Genomic DNA, 21,234 nt, shown 5'->3' on the forward strand with positions numbered 1-21,234 from the left:
TTTCTTTGGAAATTTGCAGTGTCCGTCGATGATTTGTGACTTTAATTAACACTAGTTTGTGGTTTATGTCTCAGTCTAGCCTGATTAGCAATCGAACAGAGAAATCAAAATCGCTAGAAAACGTTGTGCCGTCAAAGCAAATTGGGCGCATGATTTGGTGGATCTGAGACGGATTCACTTCTGTCGTGAAGTCAGGAGACGCGTGAGCACTACGGCACCAAACTGTGAATTCTTTAGTTCAAAAAATGTGGCCTGGGTTGGTTTGTTGGGACACGACCCCGCTCATATCCGGCGAGATGTCGTAAAGTGCCGGCCAAAATTTCGAAATCACGAATGCAATTCCTGAAAGCGAGAGAAAAACCGAAACCGAAATTCATATGGCGAAATATCTCGATGCCTAGCTTCGTTGGTCCGCGCCATCTTGATACTGGACCGAGAATCTAAAACCTGCGATTCCATTTTCAGTGCGTGCTCGACACTAGCATGGAGATCCGATTGAGAACCTGGCGAAGTCGACTCGCCATCAATCTGTTGTTCCCCTCTGAACGGAGCAGGAGGAACGAAGTCTGCATAAATGGAGATGATAATCTCAAGTCCACATCTGAAGGAGTCTACTAACCTTCGAGGCACCAACACAGGCAGGGACCAACCGACCCGACCCCGCATCCACGCCGGCGCGCCACGCCCCCCGCCGCACCGACGTCCACGGCCCCAGGCGGCAACCGCCAAAGCGCCGGCGCGCCGTCCCGTCCCCTCCCCACCCGCCCTGCCGTTCCGCTGTTCCCATCCCGCCGACCCGCTCCGCCACTCCCCAATCTCTCCGTCCCCAACCCCACCAACCCACCAGGCGGCCGCGGCGCCCCCCTCTAATCTCCCTCGCTTCCGCTCCACGGTGCCCGCCCGCCCACCGCTTGCCTGCCTGCCTAACCTCGTGCAGCCCGCGATCCCGCGCCGCGACCCAGATCTGGTGGCGCCTCGCTGCTCGCCGCTCGCGCGCGCGCTCAGGCGGCCGGCCGGTCGATGGTTTCGGCCGCGGCGCAGGCGGGCGTGGTCGCGGCGTGCGTCGTGCTGTTCGTGCCCATGGGGCTGGCGGGGTGGCACCTCAGCCGCAACAAGGTGCTCTTCTTCTCCGGCGCGCTCTTCGTCTCGCTCGCCGTCGGGGTCCACCTCTCCCCCTACCTCCCCTCCGTGCCCCACCTCCTCGCCGCCTCCTTCTTCACCCCCAGCCCCGGCGCCGCGTCCGCCTCCTCCTCCTCCTCCGGGTCCTCCTGCGTCCCGTTCCTGCACCGCGTGTCCTGGTCTGACGCCGACCCCGCGAATGGCTTGGGAGGCGGAACGGCGCGGACGTGGTCGTGGCCGCCCTCGCTGGCGTCGGCCTGCGGGTTCGCGCGGCTGTCGCGCGACGACGCGTCTCTGCTGCTCAACGGGTCCTGGGTGATGGTGGCCGGGGACTCGCAGGCGCGGCTGCTCGTGCTCGCGCTGCTGCGCCTGCTGCTTGACCCGGCCGCGGCGGCGGCCGCCGAGCCGGAGCTATTCCGCCGCCACAGCGACTACCGTGCCGCGGTGCCGGCTCGGGGCATCTCCGTGGACTTCGTCTGGGCGCCCTTCGAGAGCAACCTCACGCGGCTGCTCCGCGAGGATCTGCGCCTTGCGCCGCGCGTCCCCGACGTGCTCGTCCTCGGATCCGGGCTCTGGCACATGCTCCACGTCACGGACGCCGCGAGCTACGGCGACGCACTGGCGTCCGTCGCGGGCGCTGCCAAGTCGCTGCGCTCGCCGCTCCCAGTGCCGCCGCCGCATATGTTCTGGCTCGGCCTGCCGCACCTAGTGAACCACATGCTCAACACAGACGCCAAGAGGGCACACATGAACGGCACCATGCTGCGCGCCTATGACTACGAGGTCGATCGGAGGGGTCTCGTTCGTGGTGATGGCGGCCCATGCTTGCTGCTTGATGTGGGGAAACTCACCCAGGGATGCGGGCAGCAGTGCACGGCTGATGGAATGCATTATGATGGCGAGGTGTATGACGCCGTATTGCATATCATGCTCAATGCATTGGTGATTGAGTCACAACAAAGGATTTGAGTGGGTGGGGGTTCTTGAACAGGTTTGTCCCCACCCCTTGTTCTTTTGGTCTGTTACAATACACGAGTAACTAGAAATTGTTGTGAACTAGGAAGGTTCTTTGATTACTTCAATGTTTTGGTCACTTGCCCGAAGTCACCCTTGGATTGCTCAACATTAGATTGTAAAATAGGAACATCTTAGAACCACACTGCTTTTTGCTGAATGGCAAACTGAGCTGGGTTGTACTGTATACTTTTTCTTGGGAAATAACTAAGATGGTGATTCTGACATGTAGACTGGGATACTAAGCAATAGTCAGCTCTCATTTTGGCATTGGATGTGTCTTCATTGTGGTAATTCAAAAACTTCTCTGAATCATGCCTGTGATGATTGATGAACTGATGATGCTTCCAGCCTGGAATCATCCAGTTAACCAATTTTGATAAAAGCAGGATCTATGTGTACATGTCAAATTTGAGATCAATTGTACTGTAACTGTACTACCTCTTAATATAGTCGATTGCTTTTCATCACTACTAAGATTTGTGTTTCTGAGTCTCAACCTATGACTATACTGCAGGCTGCATGCATGATGCATGTTAGTCGAACACTATGTTTCAGCAACCATACTGCATGGAAAGGTTATGCCAAGAGTTAATACACCAGTAATGTGCCACTATACTCTTCCTGTTCAAAATGAAATAAGATTTAGTTAGTGCTATGTACTCTTCAGAAGAACTAAGGTGTAGTTATTTTCTTCACTTAGTCACTGGTCTTCATTGTGCACCTTTATACTTATCAGTAATAGCTTCAGATGAGATCCTTAAATGCCTCCTAGTCTCCTAGACAAGACTATAAGTTTTCAATGGATAAAAAATGTCTTATGGTGAGCTGTAGACACGTGGACTTTATTACATTGTATTATGTACTCCCTCCGTTCATAAATATATGACGTTTAGGACAAGCAAATTAGTTCATTTTTGAACTAACTAGCTTCTCCTAGACGTCATATATTTATGGACGGAGGTAGTATCTTTCTTTCTCATTTCTGCTTTGTTCCAATATTTAGTGTTCTTGAAAAAAATATTTAGTGTTCTTGTTTTGTAAGCTGCAAACTAGTGGTACTGGAATTTGTAACTAATTGAAGCAGATGCTCCATCATTCATCCATTATTCATTGCTTGACAAAGTACTACAGAAAAATCCAATGCGCATAAGTCCTTGTTACAGTGGTTCATCAAGGAGGAACTTAATTGGTATTTTGCTTTCTTCAATGAGCTATTTGTGTGTTATATAGTCCTGTTAGCAATCTCACACGCTAAGTTCATCGATTAGTTTGACTCACTTTGCTCAGACTTTCAATCAGTAAAGGTAATCAATATATTCCTGGATGACACAACGTGTGATAATCAGAGAATGCTATAGTCATACTGGTACTAAGCGAGCACTGAAGTATGCCACTGTTTCTTTACTTTACTGAACATTGTTTACTTCTATTTGAATTGTTGATCAATGGTTTAGTTGCCCCATATGGTGCCCTTGTCTGTGCTATACTGCTATGTAGTATAGTTTGATCTTTATTTTTAGAGTTTGATCTTGAATTGATCAAGTGCCTTCCCATTCTGACATGGATTGGGGGTATGACACTTTATATAATGTTCTTTCTATGCTGTTGAATTGAGTAAAGTAGAAGTAATAAGCCAACGAAAGTAAACGTTTTACAAATATTTCTGATGTTTCCAAGACCCACCAACATGGAAGATGAACAATATTGTACTTTCATGGCTGCTTAACAATTTCTGGTGTTTGATCTCCAGGTTTGGTTTACCTCCCTGGTCTCTAATGCACCTACGTCCTACGGGCTTGTTCGGTTCGGTGGAAGAAATTCTTGTGAGCATGTGCATGCACATAAGCTTGTGTTGTTTCAGGATGGAAGACTGCTAGTGCTAGCAATATCACAGCGCGCGCTCTCTCCTGCCACTGCAGGTGCAACCAGAGAAGACACGGCTGCAATCTTCGACTCGCAGTTTATCGCGCCCCGAGGCAAGCAAGAGTCGGTTGCTAGTTTGCCTGTCTCGTACACAGGACAATGCCATCAGGAGTCACCAGTCAGGACCTCAGGATGGCGATTGGCGAGCCTGAGCGAGCCGGCGGTGAAGAAACATGCGCTGCCGCTTCATCTGCTGCAGGCCTGCAGGCTGCCGTCTAAACTCTCTTCGACGAACTCTAAGCTGTAACAAAGAAGGCTCAGGCATATGTCCACCATGCTGTGTATGATATTGCATTGCTTTGATGCCTTAGTTTTTAAGCCAATTCATTGGAGGTTATCAGTGTTATTATCTAGTCCTGCCGTATTGCTGGCAGTTTTATGTTGCTCCACGTGAAGAAATGTGTTGTCCACGAGAACCAAAAGGTCTAATGCGTATCAGCTGTAGCAGTTTGGCAAGAGATTTTTATTTTGGAGGCATTTTGTAAGGGATTTGTGGAAAGAAAAGGACCTAGCCATGTTGCTCTGCTTCAGGTGGGAGATGCGAGCAGCAGCAGTTGGGTGGGAGGAAGCCGCTAAAATTACACGCATAAGAGAAGAAGGAACGAGAAGCAAATGTGGCCGTGCCCTGGAGGCCTGGACAGCCCTAATCAGTCTCTTGAGTCTTGATAGCAGGTGCAAATGACGTTGGGTCGCCCTCTAATTTTGGTTGGGTCGCCCTCTAATTAGTGGATCTTTCAGTAGCATGGTTGGATGGAGGATGTGCCGGACTTCCGAAGGTGTATTTTGCAATGTCCTCAAGAGTAGATTATGATTCTTAGTTTCTCTTATAAAATGCTATCAATTTTTGACAAATTAACATATTATTAGAATCACTTTGTTGAGTAAACTAACCAGTATGCATTTATCACTTTGTTGAGTAAAAATACGTCCTACATACAGCACTTTGTTGAGTAAAAATACGTCCTACATACATATATGTATAGAAGGACTGATTGTATTTTGTGGCATGACCATGCAAACGTGGACTCTTACTCCCAGTATTAGAATATAATTACGTTTAGATTTTTAAAAAATTATTTTTTAACTTTGACCAACAATATTTTTTGAAAATGTTACATGTTTCACGATGAATCTAATAACACCATTTTTATATTATTAATCTCCATAATTATTCGTAGTCAAATTGAAAAATTGCTTTGAAAATTTCTAAACATAACTGTATTCTAATTGAGATGGCATTCTACTATCTCAATGTATTTCTCAATGGCACCTAGAGAATAAGACAAAGTGAGAATCATATCAAGGTATTGTTTAGTTGCCTAACTTTGGGGTGCCCAAATTACTGTAGCAACACTGTAGCGTTTCGTTTGTATTTGTGAATTATTATCCAAATATTAACTAATTAGGCTCAAAAGATTCGTCTCGCAAAGTACAATAAAACTGTGCAATTGATTTTAATTTTATCTACATTTAGTATTCCATGCATGTACCGCAAGTTTGATGTGACGGAGAATCTTCTTTTTGCATAGTGCCAAAGTTAAGATTTGGGGTGAACTAAACAAGGCTTAAATTTCTGAATTGTCATTTCAATTGTCACATCATAGAAATCTTCCTCGTTATTTGTGATCAATACTATGGGCTGCTCCAAATCCAAGACTGCTGATACGTAGCAATGTGGCGTGACATAGCACACAAATGCAGACGCCGACCGGCTCACTCCCAACGACAATCAGTGGCGAAACCTAGACTAGAATCACAGACAGGCTCTTGAGCCCCTGACGAAACCCAAAGACCGTCCCCAAATTCCCCCACCCAATCGTGAACCTGCGACTCCTCGTCTCGCACTCCCGTCCTCCCCTCGTGCGCGACGCCGAGCCGAGGTGCGGAATGCGGCGCCCGCGCGACGCCAGCGACGGCGACGAGGATCACGGCGACCCCTCGGGCGCCGCCTTCGACGGGGGCGGCGAGGAGGAGGAGGAGGAGCGGCGCCAGGCGCCGCCGCCGCCGCCCGGGAACGACCGCCCCGGGGACGCGCTGTGGCGGTGGAGGAGCCAGAGCCTCTCCGAGTTGGTGCTCTCGTGGTCCGTGGACCAAATCCTCGACAGGGACCTGCTCCGCGACAAGGTGAGGAGTTGCTTGCTTGTACGCGGCTACGCGCCCGCGCCTCTCCCTCCCCGTCTCTCGATCGGCCGCTCGGTGCTGGGCACCTGGCGTGCGTAGAGAATGATCCGTGTGGATCTGATGAACTGCGTGTGGGGTTTTGCGCGTCAATGGGCGTTCCCCCCTGTCCCTGGGCCGTTTTAGTTTAGGTGGAGTCGTTTTGGGTTGCCGCATTTTGCGTAGGTGGAGAATTTGGTTTAGAATTCGTTTTTCCTTTTGGCGTCAGCAGTGAATTATTTACTAATTATGCATTGTCTGCTGTCCGAATTGCACATAAGTTTCAGAGATATCGTCTAGGTCTTCTGCTTGGGTTTAAACTGTGTCACTGGCATAGGCTATAACAACCCTGCTGTCTGAATGTTTACATTTCATTCACCTATATCTGCCTATGCTATTTATTGACTGGATCATTGTAGCAAAAAAAAATTCCATTGCACTGACAAATAGGATGTTCTTACATTCTCTAGCAGATTTATGGACTGAGTTTACTGAATACACTCAAACTGCCTTAAAAAAATATATAGGTTTTATGGGCTGGTTTCTTGCAAACTGCTAAGAAAGATTTGTGGTTTCATGGAAGTAGAATGTTTTTACAGGTGTCGAAGATACCAGAGACATTTAGCAGCATGGAGCAGTACATGACATCGTTCTTTGGGCCACTTTTAGAAGAGGTCAGGGATGATATGTGTTCGAGCATGGAGGACATCTCCAATGCTCCATATGCAGATCTGCTCTCTGTTAATTCAATGAGGAAAGGGAAGGGATCATTCGAGATCAGCCTCGGCAGATGGAGGGGAACGTCTCATGGCTGTGGGATCGATAACTATAAGCCAAAAGCTGCAGATGTGCTACTGATTTCAGAAACAAGACCGGCAAATCAATATGATATTCTCAGACAGTCCAAATCATGTGTCATTGTATGGGTCAGTAAGGTTAAGGGCAATAAGATGACAGTTAAGGCATCACAGTTGATGGAGACTGGGGCACAAGGAGGTGAACGGCGACAAATGGGCATTAATAAGTACGATAAGTCGTATTCTGAAGGTTTGGATGAGTCTTGGGATATGCTAGATCAAGAAGCAACATGTTCAAAATCTAGAAACTCATATGCGCACAACAATGTCTGGAAAGAACGAGCCAAAGCTGAAAAGTGGAGTGGTCGGCATGGACAAAATGAGACAGAGACTCACGATTCATCAAGGCGATGGTCCTTCTATGCCATGTTCCTAACTAATATGATAACATATGACCGTGTTTGGGTTGTTCTTCGAAGGGGTTTGACAATGGATTCAAAAATCATCCATAGCATGTTGGGCAGAAACAATTACGTGAGTTCTTTGGGTTATAACGTTACCTCCCTTGACTAGTTTGCAGTGTACAAGAGAAAATTCCCTTTTGCCATGTTAGCTTGCATAGTTGTAGCTGAAATACATTAGCGAGGATGGTATGCTTTTGATCATCATGTATCTTGCTTTTTCTGTAATATTTTTTATGTGATGTGAATAAAAGTTCAGAAACATTTCTTACTTGTTTGCATTGTTTACAGAATGTTGCAATCTATCTGTCTAGCATGGTTTTGAACTATATGTTGGAATCCCTGTTTCACTACTGCTCACAAACTTGCATGCATTATATTCATTTAATGATGTCTTGATGTTACTGATATGTGTCTGCTTCGTAAAAGATTTCAAGAATGTCACACTCACGCACTACTTCAAATTATTTGAAATGACTTATGCAAATCAAACCCCCATCTTTTTTACTTCTGACCAATTGGTATAATTTAACTGTATATTGCAGTTGTGGATTGGAATTGCTCCTCCTTATAGTTACGCTACCACAATACCTATCCCGTATTGTTATATTACACAACATCATTTTGAACATCAGGGCCTTCATTGACATTTCCAACTCTTTTATTAAGTAGTTTCAACTTCTTATGGCACATAATGAGTGTGTCACCTGCCTTGTTCATACAATTCCACAGTCATGTGTCATTAGTTGTCCTCTGCTTTGTGTACGTATTTGTTTATGGAACTCCTATGTTGTTGTCTTATGAACTCTGAAGTTTTCAAATTGGTGCTGCAGGCTCCTGGACATTGTAAATACTGCAGCAATTCACTTGATGAAATCAAGGCTGATCTCTGCAAATTTAAGCTGAATGACTCACAACTTGATGCAGTAGCAAGTTGTATTTTGTCAAGTGAATGCAGTCACAGGTCTTCTGCGGGGCTAGTTTGGGGCCCACCAGGCACAGGTAAAACTACAACAGTTGCAGTGATGCTACAAATGCTTCTGATGAAGGAACAGAGAACTCTTGCATGCGCTCCAACTAACATGGCAGTCCTGCAAGTAGCTTGTCGTCTTCTTGAACTGATTGGGGACTTCTCTCCAAGACAACGTTATCCATTAGGTGACATCATTTTATTTGGTAACAAGGACCGTCTGCAAATTGGCGAGTTATTATCAGAAATATATTTGGATGATCGTGTGCAGAAGCTGCTGACCTGCTTCGACCGAAAACATGGGTGGAAGCATTGTGTGGATTCTGTCATAACATTACTAGTAAATTGCATTTCTCGGTACAGAATGTCCGTGGATATACGACAAGGAAGAGGTGAAGCATGCAACCTTACCTTCAAGATGTATTTTACAAGTAGATTCAGTGCTTTAGCCAAGGAATTGGCAGGATGCATCGATACATTCTATGACCATCTACCAAGGGGTTCCCTGGGCAAGAACTTCGATAGAATGATGTTTGCCAAAAGCTTGGTGGATAAATTGCAGCAGTTGCTGAGTGCAGATGATGTCTCTGATGAGCATCTTTTTACAATCTTCAAGCCTGCTGATGAACTTCCTGATTCTTCTAGTAGTCATGATGACCTGTTAGATGACACAGCTGATGATCTTCAAGAATGTGATATCTCTACATATAGCCTTTTGGACATAAAGGCTCTTTGCATAAAAACTCTTATGTCTCTTTCGAAGATGCGGCTTCCTTGTGAAGACAATGAGCTTTCCATCCGGGACTTATGTTTGAAACATGCGAAGCTTATATTTTGCACTGCTTCTAGTTCATTTGAGTTATTCAGACTGCAAAGTGTGAGGCCTATAAGCATCTTAGTTATTGATGAGGCAGCGCAGCTTAAAGAATGTGAATCACTTGTTCCTCTATTGCTCCAAGGAATAGAACATGTTTTACTAATTGGGGATGAAAACCAGCTATCAGCATTGGTAAAGAGCAAGGTATATATTTATTATTAGATTATTTTGAACATCATATTCTCTTTTACCATCTGCATGTTTCTTTACCAGTAATTTTTTTTTTAAGTTGCTCATACTACCTCCTTGCTATGACTTGCTAGATTGCTAAAGATGCTGACTTTGGACGAAGCCTCTATCAGAGACTCTGTGCAATGGGTTACAGCAAGCACTTGTTGGAAGTACAATATAGAATGCACCCTTGCATCAGTAAATTTCCAAATGCCAGCTTTTATGATCATCGGATTTTAGATGGTCCTGTTGTCAAGCAGGAAACCTATGCCAAGAGTTATCTCCCTGGTCCTATTTATGGTGCTTATTCTTTCATTCATATCGAAAATGACATGGAAATGCTTGATAGCCTTGGCCAGAGTTCCAAAAATATGGCTGAGGTCGCTGTAGCAGCCAATATAGTCGAAAGACTTGCGAAAGGTATGTTTCAAGGCTTCAGCCTTCACATAACATGCTGGAAGAGTTAAGTACTAACATCTAGGTTGATGCCATGATAAACCTACTTACTAATGCTTGACAAAGTATTCTGTATGTTTGAAAGATCTTGTACACTAGGCTATTCAATAACCTTTTAGCATGGATTAGCTCATTGATGATGTCACAGCTGATCTGAATTACTGTGTTGAAAATTTTATCATTCTACTAGTATCAGTATTTCGTACAAATGAGCCATTGTCCTGTTGCTAATGGAAATAAGTAGTTGACCTATGTACTTTGGCCTTATGTTTACCTATTTTATTGTGTTGGTATATATGATGACCTCTTCTTTTACTAGAGTCAAAATATTGGATTTCCATGCAGCCATTTTTTGAATGAAACATGCATTTATAACCTTTTAGTCTCCACATTTGTTCAACTAGCACACAGCCATACATGCATCCTAGTCCAGACGTATGGTTACCATGCTTCATTGCTTACTACCAAGATCATCATGTTTTTCATTTTTTTTATCAGATGAGCTTGTTTCTGTTTCGATTAGAACAATATTCTGAAACAATAATGCTAACTAGTGGGTTTTTTTTCCAAAACAACTGTAGAATGCTCTGAGAAAAGGCAGAGGACGAGTGTTGGTGTAATATCTCCTTATACAGCCCAAGTAATTGCATTGCAAGATAGACTTGGAAGAAAGTTTGAGAAACATGACTTTCTATCTGTTACAGTAAAATCTATTGATGGATTTCAAGGTGGTGAGGAGGACATTATATTGATTTCAACAGTTCGGTCCAATAAAGATGGCAAAGTAGGCTTTCTCTCTGATGCTGGGAGAATTAATGTGGCTTTGACAAGAGCAAAGTACGTCGTACTAGTTTTGTGATGTTGAGTTCAACACACCGTTCCCACTACCATTTCAGTTTAGTAATTGCTATGTCTCCGTCACAGGTACTGCCTTTGGATCCTTGGAAATGGAACCACTTTACTGGCAAGCAATTCAATATGGGCTGATTTAGTCCGTGATTCTAAAAGACGTGGATGCTTCTTTGATGCTTTTCGGGATAAGGACTTAGCAGAAGCAGTCATGCATGTAACTAAGCCTGAGCAATGGAAACGAAGAGGACAGGTATTCTGGAATCTAAAATCCTCCTCATCTTCTTTTTTTGTGAAATTAAGAGCTCCATATACCCTGCATGTGCTTACTATCTTGATAGTTTGTGATAGTTTCCTATCCTCTTTAACAGAATCATATGGAGTGAACTCTACAATTACGTGTTCATATACTAATCCCTCCTTTCTTTATCCCTGTATTAGGATTTCAAAAGGTCAAAGTTTACAATCTTTGACCAACAATTAGTCAAATTATATGCACGTTTAGTTTCTATAAAAGTTGTACCTCTAGATTTTTCACATATCTACAGTATGATGTTGATTTTGTAACAATTGATAATGTAAGGGAAATTATTGGTCAAAGGGTCAATTTGAAGATTTTTTCAAGTCCTAATACGCCTTACAATTTACATAAAGAAAAGGAGGGAATTTCCCCTCATAAGATTTGCAGGTTTAATACAATTTTTCTTGCAAAGCTCTGTTAGTGTTGACTCTAATGCTTTACAAATACTCTTTGTGTACTTTGTCAGAGGAACGACCGCTCAAATCTTGCAAATGAAGCGCCATCTTGGTCATCAACTCGTGATATGGTGACTGCCAGGAACAACCCACAAAGAAGATGGAATGAGCTTCCAGTCAGAACTTCAAGTGAACAGCATAGTTCTCTGGAAGGGTATCGAGGATGGACCAAGCAGCATCTTGGGCCACAACCCCATGGCAGGCTGTATCATGAACCCCTGCGCAGTAGTTCTCAAATAGGTAATGGAAGGCATACTCCTAGATCAGCCCATATGGAAGAATCGCACGGCCAAATTAGTGTTCTTGGTGCATGGCAGCATCCAGGAAGCTACTGCAACAGGGAGTTTCAGAATAGGACTGTTTATCCGGAGTCTCAGAACATGGTAGCTTATCCATACCGGGACAGACCTTTCCAGCAAAGGTTGAACTCATATGGAGCTGCAGATTCTGAATTTGGCAGGACCAATGGAGACAGGCAATTCAGTAGTCTTCAACGACGAGCACCACATGGTCAAATTGGCAGTCGAGGCAGAGGAAGACCTTCCTGTCATGAGAGGGGAGGCAGGGGAGGATGGAGTGAACGGTATGTTTACCGTCGAACAGAAGAGCCTCACTGTTGGGTACAGAATGGCGCTTCTGAAACTGCATTGCGCAAACGGCTAGCTCTTGGGCAGCAAGGGACAAAGAGGGACTGGTGCGCAGCAGAATCATCAGATTCGCCACAACAGGACAACACAAAAATGAGACCTGAAAGTGCAGATCGACTTCCTGGGCAGGAGTATAATGGGGGCTCTGAAGAGGTCACCCACAAACTGCACGCTCTGAAGCAGGGAGGCGCGAAAACAGATGGGTGCGAAGCTGAAGCGCCAAGGTTGCCCTCAAAATCAACACCTGAAAGTGCAGATCAACCTAATGGTACCATGTGGGACGGCAGTTCTGGTGCCTTTTCTCATGAACTTCCTGTTTCTGAGCAGGGAGGGGTGGAAATAGATTTGTGTGAAGCAGATACATCAGATATACCATGTCAGGCTTTAGATGGCAGTTCTGAAGCATCTCATGAACTGCCTATTCCTGAGCAGAGAGGGATGGAAACAGACTTGTGTGAAGTAGGGCAATCAGATGCAGCATATCAGTTCCAGAATGGCAGTTCCGGAGCAGCAGCTTCATATGGACCGATTGTTCCTGAGGGAGGGGTGGAAATAAACTTGCATGCAGCAGAAGCATCAGATACGCCATCTCAGGCACTGGGCGGCAGTTCTGAAGGATCCCTCGAGCTGCCTGTTCCTGAGCAGCTAGGGATGGAAACTGACTTGTGTGAAGTAGGACCATCAGATGCACCATATCAGGTTCAGGATGGCAGTTCTGGAGCTGCTTCACAACTGCCTATTCCTGAACAGAGAGGAACTGAAACTGACTTACGCGAAGCAGAAACTTCGCCAGAACACCAGGACAACAGAGAAATAAACCTGAAACCGTAGAGTCAGATAGCTAGACACTTTTGAATCTTGACATGTTACCTTTCTTTTTCTGCTCTGTATAGGCTATAATCTTGTGATCCTGCATTCAGAAAACCTGTGTATAATAAGCATGTAGTGTGTAGATCTTATTTCGGCTGAAACGTGCCTGAGCAGTAGCGTGTAGAATTGCAGCAATAAGAGAAAATGTGATTTTTTTGGACGGGATAAAAATCTATCCCTGTACTAAAATTTCAGTTACAAATATATAATTGCATTTTTAGTATTTTTTTAATGCTATAATTGCACCTTTTACAGGATTGAGGGAGCATATTTTTTAGGAAAAAGTGCATTTTACTCCCCTCACCTATTCACTTTGTCCGCTTAACCCCTTAACAAAATTTTTGCTCACTTTACTCACCTGAATTATTTACCCCTAATTAGATTTCTCTTTTTATTTCTGTGTATGAGTTAAATTTTGAACCCCTAATTAGATTTCTCTTTTTATTTCTGTGTATGAGTTAAATTTTGAGTTCAAATTTTGTGAACGAATAGGAAACATAATGCCTTATGTAAAAAAATTATAAAATACTGCTGTTCATGCGTCAGGCTTTGAGGGGCAGGAGAAATTCACGAGAATTTCGGACTTCCGGTCACCTATTTTGCTGTCTGTTCTGCCAAGCGGCTCTTTGTACCGCCCTTTTTTACACGTAGAATGAAAAACCGGATTGGTCGTCGAACTGGTGAGGCTATCGGTACAATGGTTCATTGGTCGAACCAGTGGGTTGACCGATCAAACCACGGTATACTTCCTCACTCACAAGCAAAACCTTATCGAGTTGGTCACTGGAGGTGGCTTTGAGTGCAAAGACTAGGGTTATATATAGCACCCCTCTCTACACAATCGGTTCACGGTTTTTCCGGTCGGACCGGTGAACGGGTCAGTTTTTTTTCTATGGTTTTACAACCAGCACCAGTCCTGCCCCACGGGTATTTGGCTATAGGGAACGCTGTTTTTCTGCACAATTTTGCTGAGTTTTACACTCTGGGTCATCGGCATGTCACGTACTGGGCCAACTTTCAGCCTAATATACAGCATCCCTCTATACGCAACCAGTTCGCCGATTCAGGGTTTTTCCGGTCGAACCAGTGAACTGGGTTGGTTTTCTGTTCTATGGTTTTATAGCCAGCACCAGCCCTACCGCGGGTATTTGGCTGTCAGGGATGCTGTTACGAAGTTACAATATGCATGACTAGTATACAAATCGCAACGGCGAGAGTAGCTTGAGTGGGGGCAAAGCCGTTGCTGGCGACTAGACGTCGCTGTCGCCAACGCATGACATATGGGTCCTGCCATAGGTCAGCACCATCCCTTTCCTTCTCTTCGACTTCCTCTCGTGCTCGCCGTCGGTCCCCATCGTAAAGGGAGGGCCCTTGGCCGGCCGTGGGTGGTGAAGGATGGCTGGTGGATGGTGAAGGAGACGGGGCGCGACGGTGAGCATCCCAACGGAGCCAGATTAGGGTAGCGGTGGGTAGTGGCGGTGGATCCCACGGCGGGAGCCGCTGGAGATGGTGGAGGTCGGTGGCGAGAGCTACCGGAGCTGAGAAGGACGGCGGAGCGGGGATGTTGAGATGGGCCGTAACGAGCCGTTTGAGGTGATAGGATGAGAAACTAATCCACGGCGGGAGCCGCTGGAGATGGTGGAGGTCGGTGGCGAGAGCTACCGGAGCTGAGAAGGACGGCGGAGCGGGGATGTTGAGATGGGCCGTAACGAGCCGTTTGAGGTGATAGGATGAGAAACTATCGCCCTTTACGACATATAGACTCACCCGGAACCGTTTGTCCTGCTCCAGCAGGAACCAACCGTTGATCTGTTTGTTGGAGGTTGGAGGAAGCCGGACGTCAGTAGGCGTTGTGCTTGGTTAGATGCTTTTCCATGCCTACTACTGGTATATTAGCCAAGCAGACGAATCAGTTTATCGCCATGCCCGGCGATCCCTGCAAGACTCTGAAAGGTATTACGCTTCTACACAGATTCACCGGTTCGGCGTAGTGAGTGGGGCTGCGCACGGACCCATTGCTGCGAAATAAACATGCAAACAATCGCAGTGATGTGTACAGATGATACGCACTGAGATGAACAAAGTTATATAAGTTACATTTTCTAAATTCCGAGAAGAGATTGCATCTTTACACACAATATAGCAACCTGGGATTCTAAAGGCTTTCCTCGTATAAAAGTTGGGCAAGCTCGGGACCAAGGGTGGTAGCTTTTCACTCTGCCACTCTGTATTTACCACGCTGTATACACTATCCATGAGAAACATTGCTCTCTAATGGATTGGGTGGTACTGCGTGATCCCTCGTTTTGGAGGCAGTTTCCTTAGAATGAAGAGCACCAGAGCTGAAGGCACAATCTCAACCAGCTGCAAATCGATAGGTGAATTTAGACGGTAAATCAGAAAAAGAATTCGACAGCTGGACCGGAAGGTGTATGCCATTAAAGACTAGACTAGTATATATGACAACTCAATGTTCTTGCACGAAAATATTTGCTCTATCTCAAAATATATATTAGGATGCCAAAAACTTCAAACCTAATCAGCCTCAGTATAGATAAATGAAGTAGGTTGCTTAGACATGCAAATTCAAGATAAAAATGAAAGATAAACATTGTTTATCCACCCAGCATAAACCATTAAAAGGTGACTGAGCAAAGTATAGCTGACCATTAACATTAGCACACACCTAAAAATCTACGTATTGTATGGTATCAATCATTAGTTTGAAGAATACTACAGAATAAACTTGACAATTGCATGCATGGATGGTGATTAAGTTATGTCCATATCTCAATATCTAAATGCCACTTGGTCATAGCAAAATCTGCAGACTGATTGATGCAAAAATATATCTGTAAGGAAATAGCTTTACAATGCCAATATTCATACCAAGTAATAGAAGAAGTTCAGGATTGGATGGTTCAGAACATCAAGATCCGCAGCTTTATCAAATGTGTTAAGGCACATCTGCAATATATAACCAAAGTTAGCGGGTTCCTCTTACCTACCTACCAAGTACCAACAGTAGCATAGACTAGTGCAAAGAAAATGCAAACGCTTACCATGACACATCTGATCAAGAAACAAGAAAAGCAGATGGTAGTCACATAGCCAACCTGCATTAAGATATACAAGCATACAGTATTAGCGCATATTTAGTATAGAAATGCCTGAGAAAACTACAGACCAACAGAATACAAAGTGTACCTCCTGCAACTTCTTACGCCTTCCTTTCGATTCTACAGGGAAACGCTGCAACATCAGGAATAACCTGCAGAAAAATGGCAGAACATCAGATGCCATCTCAGTCGGTGAAGGGCTAAGTACTTAAGCTGTACTACATGCATCCTTAGAATGCTCAGATGCCATCTCAAGCAATAAGCAATATATTGCTAGCGCAAAAACCACTGCTACATACCCTGGTGCTGTTTGTTAAATGGTTGTTACATATTGTAAAGTATGATTCTAGATTGTTCAGTGGCAAGTTGGTCCAGACAGAACTCCAGTTTAACCATCTAATCAATAAATAATCTATCAGGGAAATGGCATAATAAGATAATGCCATTGCACACAACACCCATTAAAAAGAGCAGATAACAATTACAGGTTTTCAGCGGTGAATATAAGCAATTTATTAGAGCATTGAGCATCCAGATAAAATGTTACCTTCCCCCATAGAGAAGAAACCCGAGAGCTGCAAATAGTGACACACCTGAAAAGCATATAGCATGCCATCAGCTGAAAAGATTAAGAAGTCAACAAAGTCTACTGCAGCTTTAGATGTGGTGTTCAAGTCAGCCCCTACCGGTAAAGAAATAAAAGATACCACAAACCATAGTTTTATGAAGATGGGTTCTGAAATTTACTTAACAGAATTCTACCAATAATGACTTGTAAATTCTCAATATAATACTACTATATGAGAAGAAAATCAACCACACTTCATGAATGCCAAGATGCTTTGACTTGTTACTTTTAAATAGGGATATACGAATTGCTTGACACGGAAGGGAAAGGAAACAAGTACTTACCTGCAAAGAACATCTTTGACAAGATGACCATAACTCGAACTGGTTTCCACCACAAAACCAACCATAGAATTATCTGAAATTCATTGAGGCCGAGTGAGTCCAAAGTCATCCTATTTTGCCTGTCTTGGATCAAAAAGTATATACAAGCCAGAGTGATCGTTTTCCAGTTCTTACAAAGATATCAGAGATTGACAAATATAGGGTGCAACTAAAAGATCCTGGGGGTTCCGGCCTAGCATTTGTTTTATGTCCAGAATCAAGTATGTGTGCCCTAAAGGCAATTAATATAGTGTACTAAATAAGTTTGCATCAACATTTTTCTCTCATTGGTAATAGGAAGGTACAGGCATTGAAAAAGATTTGATAGTTTAAAAGGTAACAACTATGGCATAGAGGCCAGGACAGGCGGTCACGAATCCTACAAACGGCCCAGTGCCTGCCACTTTCTTTCATAGGCTTGGCATCTATCTACCACATATTTTCATGCGGTCAATGTCCAGAGTTATATCACTATAAATTGCACATTGCCATCTTGTACAAAATCATCACATCATGTATCATTCTGATAGTCCAACCTAAATTATGAGTCCAATGACAAGTCCTGTACGGTATGTCACCTGAATTGCATAGACCACACCGTTGATCCAATAGAAAGTTGGCCTAAGCCCATCAGTCGACATCGCTCGTGCCTAGAGAACAACAGCACAAATTAAGAGGCGCAACAACCTTGACCAAAATGATACAGAAAGTTAAGAGGGACAAGTCCGCTCAAGTATACCTGATAATAAATCTCTGCCCAGAACAGCACCAGAAGTGCGTACGTCGTGAAGAACGCAAGCCCAGGCATATCGAGAAGCACATGTTGTATTATCTGTGGCACCGCATTGCTTCAAACCATTACTCAACTCCTCCAACAAATTCATCACACCAGTATAGAACAATCATGAAATCAGCAACTTACCTCAGGCTGTACCAGCTGCACATTGCGCCGCAGCACGAACACAACGGATCGCACTGCAAACAGAGAGCGCAAGCATTCACATCGATCAGTCCACCAGATCAAACAACAGAAGCCAAGGAAAGGAGAGCACCAAAAATGCTTCGCTCACCGCCATTCACGAGGAAGTTCAGGAAATGAAACACCTTCTGCGTCGTCCACCCATACTCAGGCACCCTGCACTCGATTCTAATCAATTGGACCTGCCAGAGATACCAAGCACCGCGAATTCAGAATTCCAGACGCCGCCTTCTCTCAATTCCTTGCACAATTCCCCAGCTCCCTTAAAATTGCGCGCCCACATATCAAACCAGCGCGGGCAATCGAGCGCAACGCCAACCGGAACCGACAGAAAATCCCATGGATCACGCAATTCTGATAGATCGGGCCACACGTGGATGGTGGTAGCGGAGGGGGGCGAGGGGGGGTGCTTACCAGCGCGATGGCGGAGACGATGCCGTAGAGCACGGCGAGCAAGTGGAAGATGCGGTCCTGCCACAGCGGCGAATCGTTGACGTCGCGCCACCAGTCGACGGCGCCGTTGAGCACCGAGGCCGAGGCCGACGTGGCCGCCGCGCCCGCGGCCTCCACCGCCAGCAACCCCCTCATCGGGCAACCGACCGACCGACCCACGAGCGGGGGGAAAGGGGAACGCGGGCAGGAGGGGGCGTCTCCGGAGAGGGGTCCGGATCGGGCCTCGGCGACGCGGGGCGCCTCGAGAGGGGAGGGGTGGCTGGAACCGGGTGGGACGGAGGGAGGATTGGTTCGGGGGGCTTCCGTTTCGTTCGCGTGGAGGCGAAGAGGAAGGAAGGCGAAGCCCCGAGGCGGAGGCGAGGAGGAGGAGAGAAGGTTCGAGCCCCTGGCCGCTGGGCCTCGAGTTGCGTGCGCGCGTGGTGAGACGGGGGGTGACGCCCACCAGGGAGGTGACCGGATCACAGGGAGAAATGCGGGGACACGTGTGCAGGACCCGGCATCCTCCGTGGGACGAGTCCACTGTGATACAGGCCGAAAGCGAGCGGGAAGTGTGAGGTGAGGTGCATGGACCGGGCGCAGGGAGCGGGGCAAGGAAGGGGGCGCTCGCGTCCAGCTCGGTGAGATTAGTTTAAACTTTCCGCCGCGCTGGCACGGTCCGGTGACAGGTGTGCCGTGCGGTGGCCGCGCTCGTCGCCTTGGGATTGACCACGTCCGGACGCGTCGTAATCAGGTGAGCATTTTCATTTTATTTTTTTATTTATTACTCCTATATTGATGGACGTGGACAAATTTTTGCTGGAAGGGAGTTTGGTAATAGTGCGACCAGTGTCTGTCAATGGAAGAAAGAAAAAAAAAGAAAAACAATTCCTCTCTGCCTGGAGCCTCGGACGTGCACGGTTTCTCCGAGGATTTCGAGCATTTTGATTTGGTGTAAAAACTTTAAGGATCTGAATCACAATCTTAATTTGTCATATTTTTTTTAGTAATGTCGTTCCCGTATTGCCAATGTATGTAGAGCTTTAGGGATTTGTAGTAAGACAATTTTAAATTGACTCATCGGTAGGAGGAAGCAGGGGAAAAAACGGCTACTAGCCGCGACAGTGACTGGTGCAAAGGAACGGCGTCTTTCTTTTCTCAAGGTGAGAAAATGAAGCTTCAAAAAGGCTAGCAACGATAGCCACAACGTTGTGCGTCGTCGTCACTGTGCTAATGTGCATCACACGATTTTAACGGCTGGGGTTTGCTTTTCATTGATTATTAAAAAAAAGATAGTGGTAATGTGCATGGTCGTCTTTTTCCCAGGGGCACCTCGTCGGCGAGATGCGTTGAAGCCCTGAAGAATAACCAGGTGATGGACCATTACAACCACAGAAGCCCACAAGCTCTACAACCATTTCGATCAATCATCTCAGGATCCATCATCATCTGGGCTGAACCCATGACAAAAAAAAAGGGGGTAAAACAGTTTTCCAAAATCCAGGCCCGAAGCACGTCATCTCACATGATCCGGCAGGCGGCGTTGACATCGTCGTCGTTGAACATGTTGCCGACGGGGCCGGCGCCGCGGGCGGGCTCGCGCATGCGCCCGTGCCGGTCGCCGTCGCTGTACCCGTGGCGGCGGTAGTTGTAGCTGTCGCGGCGGTACGAGCCGCGGTCGTCGCGGAAGTAGCTCCTCGGGGACGTGAACCACAGCGGCGCGGCGCCGCTCGGCCAGAACTCCGCCTTCTTCCCGCTCCGCCGCACCTCGTTCAGCACCTTCGCCCGGTCCACGTACCCCGTCACCGTCACCTTCTCCATGGGCACGTTCACCTCCACGTTGTCCACTCCTCGGAGGTTTTGGAGAGCTTGTCTTACCACACGCTCGCAGCCCTCGCAGCACATCCGCACCTTGAGCTCCACCGTCTGGATTTCACGAGAGAGTTTCACATGAACTGCAGAGAAGAAATGCTCGAGCCGATTCAGATTTCAGAGTTAGAGCGCGTACCTGCAGGGACACGGGCCTGCTCCGGCGGCCGGCGCCGCGGCGGTGGCACGCCGCATGGCGGCCGGTCGGGTGGGCGTGGGCGCTGCCGTAGTGGTGCGCGCCGACGCCACGGAGGTCGCCGGGAGCGTAGAAGCAGCAGCAGAAGAAGGACAGCACCAGGTCCGACACCACGTCCGCCATGCGCGTGGCTCGGCTCGCGCTTACGAAATGATCGAACATGTGATCTGCTTTTATATAGGCTCTTGGTCGAAGAACATTATCACGAAATGGTATCCCTGCTCGGACAGTGGATTTGCGGGGGTTCTTCCTTTTTCTGCATGCCCATGTCAGTGCTGTGCTTCCAGTGTCGGTCTCACATGCAACAATATGGAGTGTATAGTTGTTAAAGAGAATTTGTGTTTTGCCATCTCTGTAAACAGATCAACAAGATAAAGAAGGTTCACGAGATTTTTTTTAAAAAAAAGAAAGGTAGATTTGTGCTTTTGGTGTTAAATTGCATCTCCTTTCCTTCAAAATTGATCAACTGGGATGAATCACTGGGGAAATTCGAAGTGTTATCGCTGGTTCCCGTCACGTGAACCGACAGGAAAAGGTGGATTTGCGACAAGGGAAAAGAGAATACTTTTGGAGAAATAATACAAGCACGGTGCTTGGCATTACTAAAATTTCTACATCTAA

At 46.1% G+C, this 21,234-nt stretch overlaps 4 protein-coding genes across 9 annotated transcripts; 2 read left to right on the forward strand and 2 right to left on the reverse strand.

Moving 5' to 3' along the window:
* The first annotated feature begins 60 nt into the window (after positions 1-60).
* On the forward strand, positions 61-4,515 carry LOC117838284 (protein ALTERED XYLOGLUCAN 9). 6 transcript variants are annotated; one of them, XR_004636555.2, is made up of 4 exons: positions 61-2,110; positions 2,651-2,735; positions 3,887-3,959; positions 4,056-4,515. XR_004636555.2 is itself a non-coding variant. In XM_034718245.2 (2 exons), the coding sequence occupies exon 1, from the start codon at positions 1,021-1,023 to the stop codon at positions 2,086-2,088; it is 1,068 nt and encodes a 355-aa protein (XP_034574136.1). In that variant the 5' UTR covers positions 61-1,020; the 3' UTR covers positions 2,089-2,110; positions 2,651-4,515. The 6 variants fall into 6 exon arrangements, 2 of the variants coding, with proteins under 2 accessions (XP_034574136.1, XP_034574137.1); XR_004636553.2 differs by having other exon boundaries at positions 2,651-3,959; XR_004636554.2 differs by having other exon boundaries at positions 3,887-4,515.
* A 1,279-nt stretch (positions 4,516-5,794) lies between these two features.
* On the forward strand, positions 5,795-13,293 carry LOC117838268 (uncharacterized). The gene is made up of 7 exons (XM_034718223.2): positions 5,795-6,183; positions 6,816-7,547; positions 8,308-9,465; positions 9,585-9,912; positions 10,530-10,785; positions 10,873-11,050; positions 11,565-13,293. The coding sequence occupies exons 1-7, from the start codon at positions 5,947-5,949 to the stop codon at positions 13,029-13,031; spliced, it is 4,356 nt and encodes a 1,451-aa protein (XP_034574114.1). The 5' UTR covers positions 5,795-5,946; the 3' UTR covers positions 13,032-13,293.
* A 1,824-nt stretch (positions 13,294-15,117) lies between these two features.
* Positions 15,118-18,957, reverse strand: LOC117840887 (tobamovirus multiplication protein 3). Its single transcript, XM_034721424.2, has 11 exons — positions 18,534-18,957; positions 18,211-18,301; positions 18,063-18,115; positions 17,880-17,972; positions 17,719-17,790; positions 17,102-17,174; positions 16,737-16,782; positions 16,278-16,341; positions 16,133-16,186; positions 15,960-16,037; positions 15,118-15,434 (listed from the first exon to the last, which is right to left on the reverse strand). Exons 1-11 carry the CDS (start codon positions 18,705-18,707, stop codon positions 15,342-15,344), a joined length of 891 nt encoding a protein of 296 aa, XP_034577315.1. The 5' UTR covers positions 18,708-18,957; the 3' UTR covers positions 15,118-15,341.
* An 854-nt stretch (positions 18,958-19,811) lies between these two features.
* Positions 19,812-20,890, reverse strand: LOC117839908 (heavy metal-associated isoprenylated plant protein 30). The gene is made up of 2 exons (XM_034720343.2): positions 20,557-20,890; positions 19,812-20,474 (listed from the first exon to the last, which is right to left on the reverse strand). Exons 1-2 carry the CDS (start codon positions 20,773-20,775, stop codon positions 20,070-20,072), a joined length of 624 nt encoding a protein of 207 aa, XP_034576234.1. The 5' UTR covers positions 20,776-20,890; the 3' UTR covers positions 19,812-20,069.
* Positions 20,891-21,234: the final 344 nt, after the last annotated feature.

The sequence above is a fragment of the Setaria viridis genome, chromosome 9 (genome assembly GCF_005286985.2).
Source record: "Setaria viridis chromosome 9, Setaria_viridis_v4.0, whole genome shotgun sequence".
In the NCBI taxonomy this organism is placed as follows: domain Eukaryota; kingdom Viridiplantae; phylum Streptophyta; class Magnoliopsida; order Poales; family Poaceae; genus Setaria; species Setaria viridis.